Genomic DNA, 13901 nt, shown 5'->3' with positions numbered 1-13901 from the left:
TGACACCCCATTGTTTCGGCTGACATCGTTGAATCTTAATTCAGAGCAGATATTAAACAGAGTTTTTTAAACATTTTGGGACTTTACAGAAATTCTGTTACCAAACTTTGCATCTGCACAGTTCTTCCAGTAAGTGTGTTTCTGTAAAAATGTCAATGTAAATTGTTAAAAGGAGTCCTTGTGTATAGCGTTGTATAGTTTGTTAAACTTTTAAATCAATGTTTTTTGTTTGGTATACATTCTAAGTGAAAAATCTAAGTCCTTCAATGGGCAACAAAAAACATGGTTATGCACTGGGCAACAACAGACAGTGATTCACTTGACACAAAACAGAGTTCAGTGGTTAAGGAGTGAAACTGATTGTTGTGGAATCATGTGTCATTTGCCTACAGTTTGTCTGAGGGGAGACAATAGGGAAACTGAAATAACAGAAGGAAATGAGCTCCGATGGGATGGGTTGACATGGAAACTAGAGGTTGACCGATTAATCGGAATGGCCGATTAATTAGGGCCGTTTTCAAGTTTTCATAACAATCGGTAATCTGCATTTTTGGATGCCGATTATGGCCGATTACATTGTAATCCACGAGGAGACTGCGTGGCAGGCTGACCACCTGTTACGGGAGTGCAGCAAGGAGCCAAGGTAAGTTGCTAGCTAGCATTAAACTTATCTTATAAACAATCAATCTTAACATAATCACTAGTTAATTACACATAGTTGATGATATGACTAGTTTAACTAACTTGTCCTGCGTTGCATATAATCAATGCGGTGTCTGAAATTGTGTCACTTCTCTTGCGTTCAGTGTAAGCAGAGTCAGGGTATATGCAGCAGTTTGGGTCGCCTGGTTCGTTGCGTTCTGTGTAAGCAGAGTCAGGGTATATGCAGCAGTTTGGGTCGCATGGCTCGTTGCGTTCTGTGTAAGCAGAGTCAGGGTATATGCAGCAGTTTGGGTCGCATGGCTCGTTGCGTTCTGTGTAAGCAGAGTCAGGGTATATGCAGCAGTTTGGGTCGCATGGCTCGTTGCGTTCTGTGTAAGCAGAGTCAGGGTATATGCAGCAGTTTGGGTCGCATGGCTCGTTGCGAACTGTGTGAAGACCATTTCTTCTTAACAAAGACCATCATTAATTTGCCAAAATTTTACATAATTATGACATAACATTGAAGGTTGTGTAATGTAACAGCAATATTTAGACTTATGGATGCCACCCGTTAGATAAAATACGGAACGGTTCTGTATTTCACTGAAAGAATAAACGTTTTGATTTCGAAATGAGTTTCCGGATTTGACCATATTAATGACCTAAGGCTCGTATTTCTGTGTTTATTTTTTTAAATAATTAAGTCTATGATTTGATATTTGATAGAGCAGTCTGAGCGGTGGTAGGCAGCAGCAGGCTCGTAAGCATTCTTTCAAACCACACTTTCCTGCGTTTGCCAGCAGCTTTTTGCAATGCTTAAAGCACAGCTCTGTTTATGACTTCAAGCCTCCCGAGATTAGGCTGGCAATACTATAGTGCCTATAAGAACATCCAATAGTCAAAGTATATGAAATACAAATGGTATAGAGAGAAATAGTACTATAATAACTACAACCTAAAACTTCTTAACTGGGAATATTGAAGACTCATGTTAAAAGGAACCACCAGCTTTCATATGTTCTCATGTTCTGAGCAAGGAACTTAAACTTTAGCTTTTTTACATGGCACATATTGCACTTTTACTTTCTTCTCCAAAACTGTGTTTTTGCATTATTTAAACCAAATTGAACATGTTTCATTATTTATTTGAGGCTAAATACATTTTATTTATGTATTATATTAAGTTAAAATAAAAGTGTTAATTGTTCATTCAGTATTGTTGTAATTGTCATTATTACAAATATATATACACTGCTCAAAAAAATAAAGGGAACACTTAAACAACACAATGTAACTCCAAGTCAATCACACTTCTATGAAATCAAACTGTCCACTTAGGAAGCAACACTGATTGACAATAAATTTCAGATGCTGTTGTGCAAATGGAATAGACAAAAGGTGGAAATTATAGGCAATTAGCAAGACACCCCCAAAAAAGGAGTGATTCTGCAGGTGGTGACCACAGACCACTTCTCAGTTCCTATGCTTCCTGGCTGATGTTTTGGTCACTTTTGAATGCTGGCGGTGCTCTCACTCTAGTGGTAGCATGAGACGGAGTCTACAACCCACACAAGTGGCTCAGGTAGTGCAGTTCATCCAGGATGGCACATCAATGCGAGCTGTGGCAAAAAGGTTTGCTGTGTCTGTCAGCGTAGTGTCCAGAGCATGGAGGCGCTACCAGGAGACAGGCCAGTACATCAGGAGACGTGGAGGAGGCCGTAGGAGGGCAACAACCCAGCAGCAGGACCGCTACCTCCGCCTTTGTGCAAGGAGGTGCACTGCCAGAGCCCTGCAAAATGACCTCCAGCAGGCCACAAATGTGCATGTGTCTGCTCAAACGGTCAGAAACAGACTCCATGAGGGTGGTATGAGGGCCCGACGTCCTCAGGTGGGGGTTGTGCTTACAGCCCAGCACCGTGCAGGACGTTTGGCATTTGCCAGAGAACACCAAGATTGGCAAATTCGCCACTGGCGCCCTGTGCTCTTCACAGATGAAAGCAGGTTCACACTGAGCACATGAGCACATGTGACAGACGTGACAGAGTCTGGAGACACCGTGGAGAACGTTCTGCTGCCTGCAACATCCTCCAGCATGACCGGTTTGGCGGTGGGTCAGTCATGGTGTGGGGTGGCATTTCTTTGTGGGGCCGCACAGGCCTCCATGTGCTCGCCAGAGGTAGCCTGACTGCCATTAGGTACCGAGATGAGATCCTCAGACCCCTTGTGAGACCATATGCTGACACATGCACATTTGTGCCCTGCTGGAGGTCATTTTGCAGGGCTCTGGCAGTGCACCTCCTTGCACAAAGGCGGAGGTAGCGGTCCTGCTGCTGGGTTGTTGCCCTCCTACGGCCTCCTCCACGTCTCCTGATGTACTGGCCTGTCTCCTGGTAGCGCCTCCATGCTCTGGACACTACGCTGACAGACACAGCAAACCTTTTTGCCACAGCTCGCATTGATGTGCCATCCTGGATGAACTGCATTACCTGAGCCACTTGTGTGGGTTGTAGACTCCGTCTCATGCTACCACTAGAGTGAGAGCACCGCCAGCATTCAAGAGTGACCAAAACATCAGCCAGGAAGCATAGGAACTGAGAAGTGGTCTGTGGTCACCACCTGCAGAATCACTCCTTTTTTGGGGGTGTCTTGCTAATTGCCTATAATTTCCACCTTTTGTCTATTCCATTTGCACAACAGCATCTGAAATTTATTGTCAATCAGTGTTGCTTCCTAAGTGGACAGTTTGATTTCATAGAAGTGTGATTGACTTGGAGTTACATTGTGTTGTTTAAGTGTTCCCTTTATTTTTTTGAGCAGTGTATATATAATTTAAAAAACTTTTTTAAAATAAATATTATATTTATTTTCTAGATCTGTGTCTAAGGGCAGCCTCTAAGTGAAACATGTGTAAGCACAGGTGTGGGAGTTCTGTAGAAACAAATCAAAATGTATTTATAAAGCCATAAAGCCATTTTTATCAGCAGATGTCACAAAGTGCCTATACAGAAACCCAGCCTAAAACCCCAACAGAGTTTGTGTGAGCCTAGTAAATGGTGGGACAGGGTGAATATGAGTTTAATGATGATGCAGATCATGAGATCTCTGAGTGTACACACAGAGACAAGAAGAGGGCGGGTGGAGACGGTTGGTATCCATATATAGAACATCTGCTATGATCAAACCAACACACATCAAAATCGTATTTATCGGTCTCTGTACTAGAGGCTAAAATTAGTGCTGGTGTTTAGCTTGGCTGTTATTTAATTTAGGAAATCTGTTAGAATGTATTCCCACGCATAAGAGAGATATTTGACTGTATACAAATGTAAGCAAGTTTGAAATTATTATGTTTTAGTCAAATGCTATATTTGTTTGTGCTTCTTGCGGTCAATTTGCATTTTACAAATTATTTCTAATTATGTTCCGGCCCCCTGACCATCAGCTCAAGAAAAAGAGAAAAAAAAACATATTTTCTAAATGACTTCAAATGGCTGAACAGGGACAAAGTCATCCAACAATATGTTCTGGGAGGGCAGGGAAGGTCTGGGGAGCTGGTTGACCTGTGAATGTCACAGCCTCATCATGACTAGGGCCCGCAGAGTCCCTTCCCTGAGCCGAGTTCAAACTTCTTAGGGGAGAAGGGAAGACATTTAAAGGGATAGTTATATGAAAAATGTATATCTTTATGGTCTTCTAACCTCAAAAGGAGCTCAGTGAAAAGTAGTCACATAAATACACCTTTTGAAAGGTATATATCTTCTTCTTTTTTTTCTTCTTCAGAAAGCTGTTCCTTTAATCTAAACGGCCATGATGTCAGTGGGGTACAAGTCCAATGATGAATATAATACTAGAGTGGTTGATGTCATAAGTTCCCCTCACATGACAGTATGCTGATTTCCTATTGGGCTGCTAGGGGTCAGGTCAGGGCCACTGTGTCAGTTCATTCTTCCTGGAAGACACCAGGACAAATATACAGGTAATGGGATACAGATACAGATACAGTGGGCATGTTTAGTAGGGCACAATGTAGCAAAATGTTTCCAAAATGGAAAGTGAACAGGGGGGACGTTTAGCTAAAACACTGGATTGACATCCATACATAGACCTGTACACTGTTGAAATGTCCATCTCCTCATTGTGGAAGATCTGTGGCGTTTCTTGCAGTAGTTCCCACGCGCACACACACAAACACCAACGGTGACTAACTATCCGTCTGTGACTCACCACCAGACCATATAGGGATGGAGTAAATCTCAGCATCTGGTCCCATCCAGAAACCCTGAGATCTGAGAGGACAGGATAGACGTAGACTAAACACTAGGCAATATGGCAAAAACTCCACCCAGTCCTAATTTTATGTCAGTGTCCGGCCTGCTACTTAAATGGCAGGACACGCATGTTCTTACTGCACCGTCTGAGTACCCATTACCTGCTAAATCATACTGTTCCTTCAATCCCCATCATAAAGGAATGTTCTCTGTCCAACAAATTATCCAGATCTGATGCCAATAGCAACAAAAGATCCGGTGTTTACCTCTTGAAGGAAATTAGTGGTGCTGAAAGGGGATTTTGCTGACACAAGAATGTAAAATATACAGTATATCATCCCAAACTGTGGGAGGCTAGCTACACCATCTAGCTAAATACGATACTCAGCCTCCCTCGTCATCGCTATTCACACACTACCCAAATCAGAGCTCTCCGACTCTGCCCTGTCCCAGAGAGCTATGCTTACTGTGTGCAGGCTTTCGTTCCAGCTTAGCACTAACAACCCCAGCACTCATTTTGGACTCATCATACTCTATAATTGTACCTGCTAGACATTTGCATGACTGAAATCATCTACCATCTCAGATCACAGGTGTGTGAGAAAGCGCAAAATTCTACCATGAGAGATTGTTGGGTCGTTCCGCCACAAAAAAGCACCAGAAAGAGGATTGACTGCCACCATCTCAAGATTGTTCGGGAATCATTTCTGTAGTTAGAAAAATATTAGATTAGCATTACAACATTTCGTTTAAATATATTTTGATCTCTGAAAAATTAAGCTAATTGATTTCTCCCAAATTGGCCATTTTAAATGATTAGATTCATATAAAATAAATATAGTACATAACATCCAATTTGGACCAAAAATAATTAAATCTAACAATGAGCAAGACATGAGGATTCCAACAACCAGTATATATAATCAGTTCTCTATGTTTGACAAGTAGTATTGAGCTGCAGCTTAGAGTCTTATTTCTTTATCCTATGTAAATTGAAAAGTCTTGTCTCTGTCTTTTCCGTTTTGCGTCGGACCTCAGAAAGACTAGCTGTCGCCATTGACATCGGTTAATGGGGATCCTAATAAAATAAAATAAACAATGCACTGTACCTACCTACGTAATTACCACATGTCATCAAGTTACTCAGGAAAAAAAATTAAATACAATAAATGGGGAACAGAGCTGCAAGCTACACTTTCTGCGACTGGAATCGGGCCTAGACAAAGAGATCTGAAACCAGGGGATTCAAGGAGCTACTTTGTAATCACAGCTTTTTTATTGAACCTTTATTGAACTATTAAAGTCAGTTAAGAACAAATTCTTATTTACAATGACGGCCTACACTGGCCAAACCCTAATCCAGACGATGCTGGGCCAATTGTGCGCCGCCCTATGGGACTCCTAATCATGGCCGGTTGTGATACAGCCTGGAACCGAACCAGGGTCTAGTGACGCCTCCAGCACTGACATGCAGTGCCTTAGAGCGCTGTGCCACTCGTACTACCCAACATGTTGTGGCGAATTTAGAGCGAGAGTAAAGTTAGTGATCAAAAAGAAAAGAGGAACAGCATGTCAGTATTTAGCACAAATGAGAAGGGGGAAAGTATTTAGTCTCTGTCAGTGGAGGCTGCTGAGGGGAGGACGGCTCATAATAATGGCTAGAATGGAGCGAATTAAATGGCATCAAACGCATGGAAACCCTGTGTTTGATACCATTCCACCTGGTCCACTCCAGCCATAACTGGGGAAGAGGGGCTCCTGGTAAAGGTGCCACCAACCTCCTGTGCTCTCTGTGTATCATGTTATGTAACTAATCTCTGATATCTACAAGAGAAAGAAAAATTGTCGACAAATTTTTTTGAGGAAAACTTGTAGAAAGTTTAAACATTTTGAAAATGTTATGTGGTTCCCGCAGTTGGGTTGGTTGGGGCAGTGGTGGGTTTGATTCCCATATGGGCCACAAACTGAATACCGTAAAACTTAAAATAATAGCCCAGGTGTTTGCTTAAATCACTGAACAGAACGGGGCAATTTTTGAGCCAGGCATCTAGCATCTATTTATTTAATTCACACAACCTTTTGCATAGTTAAATTGTTTATTTCCAGCATTTTAATCTATTTATTTATTTTCTGCACTAATGCATGATCATTTACACACTGTAACTAGGTTTCCATCCAATGGGTGACAGATTTACCTTGACACCCAAAAGTACTCGTTACATTTTGAATGCTTAGCAGGACAGGAAAATAGTCAAATTCATCACTACTGCCTCTAATCTGGCAGACTCACTTGTAAATTATGTGTGAATGTTGGAGCGTGCCCCTGGCTATCCGTAATATAAAAAAATGTGGCTGGTTTGCTACATATAAGGAATTTGAAATTATACTTTTACTTTTGATACTTAAGTATATTTTAAACCAAATCATTTTACTCAAGTAGAATTTTACTGGGTGACTGACTTTTACTTGAGTCCTTTTCTGTCAAGGTATCTTTACATTTACTCAAGTATGACAGTTGGGTACTTTTTCCACCACTCCCCATGTGTAAATGTAACTGGGAGTAAGTGTAGTTTGTTGGCTGGAGGCACACAGTCATAGGGATCTGTGCAAACCTGCTACAGTAATGGCGTTTTCACACATAGTTTGACTATTTGTTATATTGTATTTTTTCCATTTGGTCCGGTTGGAACTAAAATTCCAAAATAAAACCGAGTACTTGCAAGTCATTTGTTTATCGTCCAAAAATGCTCACCTTTTGGTCCTAGACTTGGCCCCAGTGATGTACTGGGCGTACAGCCCAGTACATCACTGGGGCCAAGCTTCCTGACATCCAGGACCTATATACTAGGCAGTGTCAGAGGAAGGCCCAAAAATGTGTCAAAGACTCCAGTCACTCAAGTCACAGACTGTTCTCCCTGCTACTGCACGGTAAGCAGTACGGGAGCACCAAGTCTAGGGCCAAAAGGATCCTTAACAGCTTCTATCCCCAAGCCATAAGACTGCTGAACAACTGATCAAATGCCCACCCGGACTATTTACATTGACCCCCACCCCCCCTTTGTTTTTACACTGCTGGTACTCACTGTTTATTATCTATGCATAGTCACTTTACAAATTACCTTGACTAACCTGTACCCCCACACATTGTCTCGGTACCGGTACCCTCTGTATATAGCCTCATTATTGTCATGTACATTTCTTGTGTTACTTTTTATTTTGTATTATTATTATTTTTTAAATACTTTAGATTATTTAGTACATATTGTCTTGACTCTATTTCTTGAACTGCATTGTTTAAGGGTTTGTAAGTAAGCAGTTCACGGTAAGGTCGGCACATGTGACAAATAAAATTGGATTTGAAAAGATGCCAACAAGAAACAGTGTGTATTTCCTAGGGCAAAAAATTATGACAGATCACCAGATAAGGAGACAGTGACCAGACACCAGTCCGTTTTAGAGTAATGGAGGTAATAACCACTAGGGCCGGGACAATACCAGTATCAGGATACTCGTTAGTATCCTGACAAGGAAACAAAACACAAAGTGGTTTTAACTTCTTTAGGAAAACAGCCATAATGTTGGTAACAAACATCATTATGCTATCATCCAGAGTCACATTTATATATTTTCCAAGCTATTAGCACACAATCTTTGACATAGAGTAGGTTTTTAAAGGACCAAAGAGTTCTATGCTTCGTGTTTTCATTTTGTTATCATAACACTGTTTAGAATATCTACATAAGTTCAGCTATTGCATTTTTGTCATATTACGCTGTAGGTTACTCAGTATGAGAAGAGTGCCATCCTCCTGCATCTCACATCTGTCTGTAGTTATTGAACTCTGCCTGCTTGACCCATGAGGCAAACTCTGTCATATCCAGGATGGAGTGTCATACACTCCACCCCTCCTGCCACCTGACTGCACCTGTCCATAACCTGTAATACATTACATAGATGGAAGGGATTTATCACTCACTGGCGACTTGAAGACAGAACCTCACCCAGAGAGGTGTGCATGTCAGTGTGTTAGATAGTCAAATAATCCTTAGATTTGGGCAAATAGACCATAGAAATGCCATTCTAGTTCTGGTTAGACAGCTGAAGTTATGCTCTAAACACAACTGATTTTATTTGTTAGGTAAAGTGTAGGCATAGCCTATATAAGCACAACAATATGATATTTACAGCAGAAAATGTTTCGTCTTCGTAACACAAACACATCCTTAGATTTTTTTGTTGATGCATCTACACTCAAGTTGGGTGATGTTTGTGCAATGTCCACATGTAGCCTACACCTGTAGGGAGATTAGTTCTAGGATTTGTTTCCCGGGAAAAATCTAACAGCGGACATAAGGAGAGACAAAACTTGCCAGTTATAGAATATTGTGTAGCTGAGCTGACTGAAGACCATGGGCATTCAACTGGCAGTAGTTTATATTGTTTCCACGATAACATGTATTTACATGATGTTATGAAATGTTGAAACTAAGTTGCAAGCTACTTTTGTAGCAAGTGTGTCTTATTTAACACATTTCAGACACTAATTCTTGCCATAACTGATTTGACAGAGAAATATAGCTGCAGCTGGCTACCATATCACCAAGCTATGCTAGCTAGCTGCTGTCAGATTGGCTAAATACAAGGTCTTTAGCCTACACGTTGAACCAAATTAGCTGACAATCTTGAGATGGTGAGTCAGTCAGGAGGGGAGAAGTCCTCAAATTCAAAACGGAATTCTCTCCATAGAAGGGTTGGTTGTTTAGCAACAACCGATGTGTGTGCACTATGGGACACAACAGACAGGGTTGGCTTAGATTGTTGACAACATGTAAACTAGATTTGTCTCCAAATGTTTATTGAAAGTATAAATACATTTGCACAATGAGCACTTGTTGTCTCTCAAATACATTGTTAGAGTTGAAAAGGTAACCATATTACAGTTGACATGAAATCAGTCAGACACACCCAAGGAACACGCACATCAAACCACAGCCCAAAGACAACTTGTTTGTCTTCAGTCCTGGCCATGAGCATTTCTTTGTGAGCATTGATGAAAATATTTTGGTTATGGAAATTCAGGTGTTTCAGACGTTTGAGGCTGCTGTACAAACCCGAAAATAAAAGATGCAACATTGAAACTTAAGAACGGAAAGCATAGCAATGCATAGTGACTATGCATAGATGTTGTTATCATCATAGTCACTTTCATAACTCTACCTACATGTACATATTAGAGGTCGACTGATTAATCGGAATGGCCGATAATCTGTATTTTTGGACACCGATCATGGCCGATTACATTGCACTCCACGAGGAAACTGCGTGGCAGGCTGACTACCTGTTATGCGAGTGTAGCAAGGAGCCAAGGTAAGGTGCTAGCTAGCATTAACCGTATCTTATAAAAAACAATCAATCTTAACATAATCACTAGTTAACTACACATGGTTGATGATATTACTAGTTTATCGAGCTTGTCCTGCGTTGCATATAATCGATGCGGTGCCTGTTAATTTATAATTGAATCACAGCCTACTTCTCCAAACAGGTGATGATTTAAAAAGGGCATTCGCGAAAAAAGCACTGTCGTTGCACCAATGTGTACCTCACTATAAACATCAACACCTTTCTTAAAATCAATACACAAGTATTAATTTTTAAACCTGCATATTTAGTTAATATTGCCTGCTAACATGAATTTCTTTTAACTAGGGAAATTGTGTCACTTCTCTTGTGTTCTGTGCAACAGAGTCAGGGTATATGCAGCAGTTTGGGCCGCCTGGCTCGTTGCGAACTCTGTGAAGACTATTTCTTCCTAACAAAGACAGCCAACTTCGCCAAACGGGGGATGATTTAACAAAAGCGCATTTGCGAAAATAGCACAATCATTGCACGAATGTAACTAACCAGAAACATCAATGCCTTTCTTAAAATCAATACACAGAAGTATATTTTTTTAGTTAAACGAAATTCATGTTAGCAGGCATATTAAACTAGGGAAATTGTGTCACTTCTCTTGCGTTCTGTCACCTTAGAAAACCTTTTTATGTCTCTAGTTGGTTTGGTCAGGGTGTGATTTGGGGTGGGCATTCTATGTTTTGTTTTCTATGTTTCTTTATTTCTATGTTTTGGCCCGGTATGGTTCTCAATCAGGGACAGCTGTCTATCGTTGTCTCTGATTGGGAATCATACTTACGTAGCCCTTTTTCCCTCCTTTCAGTGTGGGTAGTTGACTTTTGTTAGTGGCACTATAGCCCTCTAAGCTTCACGGTTGTTTCTTCGTTTGTTGTTTTGTTGGCGATATTTTAAATAAAAGGAAAATGTACGCTCACCACGCTGCACTTTGGTCCGCTTCTGCCAACGACCGTGACACGTTCATTGCACGCAGAGTCAGGGTATATGCAACAGTTTGGGCCGCCTGGCTCGTTGCGAACTAATTTGCCAGAATTTTACGTAATTATGACATAACATTGAAGGTTGTGTAATGTAACAGCAATATTTAGACTTAGGGTTGCCAGAATAAACGTTTTGTTTTCGAAATGATAGTTTCCGGATTTGACCATATTAATGACCTAAGGCTCGTATTTCTGTGTGTTATTATATTATAATTAAGTTATGATTTGATAGAGCAGTCTGACTGAGCAGTGGTAGGCAGCAGCAGGCTCGTAAGCATTCATTCAAACCGCACTTTACTGCGTTTGCCAGCAGCTCTTCGCAGTGATTCAAGCATTGTGCTGTTTAGGACTTCAAGCCTATCAACTCCCGAGATTAGGCTGGCAATACTAAAGTACCTATAAGAACATTCAATAGTCAAAGGTATATGAAATACAAATGGTATAGAGAGAAATAGTACTATAATAACTACAACCTAAAGCTTCTTACCTGGGAATATTGAAGACTCATGTTAAAAGGAACCACCAGCTTTCATATGTTCTCATGTTCTGAGCAAGGAACTTAAACGTTAGCTTTTTTACATGGCAAATATTGCACTTTTACTTTCTTCTCCAACACTTTGTTTTTGCATTATTTAAACCAAATTGAACATGTTTCATTATTTATTTGAGACTAAATTGATTTTATTGATGTATTATATTTAGTTAAAATAAAAAAGTGTTCATTGTTCATTTAGTATTGTTGTAATTGTCATTATTACAAATATATATATATATATATATAAAAATCGGCCGATTAATATCGTTTTGTTTTGGTCCTCCAATAATCGGTATTGGCGTTGAGAAATCATAATCGGTCGACCTCTAGTACATATTACCTCAACTAACTGGTGCCCCCGCACATTGACTCTGTACCAGTACCCCCCAGTATATAGTCTCGCTATTGTTATTTTACTGTTGTTCTTAAATAACTTGTTACTTTATTTCTTATTCTACTTTTTTTTTTTTACTTCATTGTTGGTTAGGGGCTCGTAAGTAAGCATTTCACTGTAAGGTCTACTACGCCTTTTCTATTCGGCACGTGTGACTAATACAATTTGATTTGACAAAGAACAGTTCTACCGCTTCTTAGACTTGCTTTCAATGAGAATGACATGTCTATAACACACTCCTCTATGTGAATTTTGTCTAGTTGCTACACATTGCAGCTTTAATGCATTGGGTTCTGGAGAGCAAGGCTATGTCATGTTATCGATTGAGCAATTCTTATCAGTAGTGCTTCATTAAAGTGTTTTTGGACGAGGCGATGTGAGGAAGTGTTACTCTAATAGCCAAGCCTTTATGGGTATGCATTCAGATTCCTGCATTCACTAAGATATGCAAATGTGCAAAAACCCTGTGCTGTTCTCACTATAGACCGACATACTTTATTGAAATATAGTTGACACGTTACAACTCTTTTTGTGGGCCATTCAACAATCCACATCATGAAAACTCAGAAGTAAATTCGTGTAGCAATCGTTACATTTTATATTTACTAATGTACCAATGTAGCGTCGAAAAAGCTAGCGGGAGAGTGGCAAGCGTAGCCACTTGTTTGAATGTATTTTAACTTCTAATCATAAACAAGCAACAAAAGCGCCGAAGTATGTTATTACAGATTAGTTATTCTACCAGTGTAACTAGTCAAATGTTCCAAACACTCCATTGAACTGTTTTGTAATCCTAGTTCAAAAGCCAAATCAACTTTTTTTGCCGACTAACTGTTAACGAGTTGAGAGGAAAGTTCGAAAAGAGTTGTAAAAAGTGGAGATTTCTTACCGCTCCCAAGCCCCAACAGCCTGTAAATATCCCATGTGAACCGCATGACACCGACCATTCAGCATTATCGACTCAAATACCCGTTAACAAAACCACACACATTGTTACAAAGTAAAAAACGCTTATAACATGGGGACCTTAGCTGTCTCAGATCTGCGGGAATTTGGGAGTTTTGGTCAGGGCTTCCTGGGCGTCATGAGTCGGCATATTTGGTTCGTTGGAGGTACCACCCAATGCCCACGTCTTAAAGAGGCAGTTCACGACAAAATCCAAAGTTTATATACGTTTTCACATAGAAATAGAATCTAGAAGTGTACGTGTGTACCCTTCAATCTGTGCTGTAATGTTTTGTGTTAACTCAACTGGCATTTCAACAAATAGGCCTACATTCCACTCCATGAGCCACATCAGTTAGCATAATTTGAATGAACATTCTACATGACAATTCAGCATCAGTTGATATAACATCCCAAATTTCCATGGAAATGATTTCACTTTCAATAGATTCTATAGAATGTTATTTTTCAAAATAAAAGGGTGGTGGCCACTATTTAGTGTATGATACTCTCAACCCCTGATAGTTACAACCTAATTTACATGGACCAGTGGGGATTCCCAAACCTCACCTAATGTTTTGACAGTAGCCTTTTAGTTTAAGATGTTTTAATTTGGACCAAAATATTAAATTGAGATCTTCACAGAAAGACCGACAGACAGACTGTCATTTCAGCTGGATTTTTTCAATTTAGACATTTGGTTCAAAGTTCATAAAATATATTTT

At 40.1% G+C, this 13901-nt stretch overlaps 1 protein-coding gene across 7 annotated transcripts in view; it reads right to left on the bottom strand.

Moving 5' to 3' along the window:
* LOC139571500 (tetratricopeptide repeat protein 31-like) overlaps positions 1-13335 on the bottom strand; it is a 39939-nt gene extending 26604 nt beyond the window's left edge. For 2 of the 7 annotated variants that reach the window (XM_071394429.1, XM_071394431.1), the window contains exon 1: positions 13121-13333. In XM_071394429.1, the coding sequence (XP_071250530.1) occupies positions 13121-13178 (58 nt within the window). In that variant the 5' untranslated portion in view covers positions 13179-13333. Of the gene's footprint in view, positions 1-13120 lie in introns of all 7 variants that reach the window. The other 5 variants (XM_071394428.1, XM_071394430.1, XM_071394434.1 and 2 more) reach the window with 3 other exon arrangements.
* Between the last annotated feature and the right edge of the window lie 566 nt (positions 13336-13901).

The sequence above is a fragment of the Salvelinus alpinus genome, chromosome 3, assembly GCF_045679555.1.
Source record: "Salvelinus alpinus chromosome 3, SLU_Salpinus.1, whole genome shotgun sequence".
Classification (NCBI taxonomy): domain Eukaryota; kingdom Metazoa; phylum Chordata; class Actinopteri; order Salmoniformes; family Salmonidae; genus Salvelinus; species Salvelinus alpinus.
The sequence above is the reverse complement of the archived record's forward strand: the minus strand, read 5'-3'. Positions and strand labels throughout refer to the sequence as shown.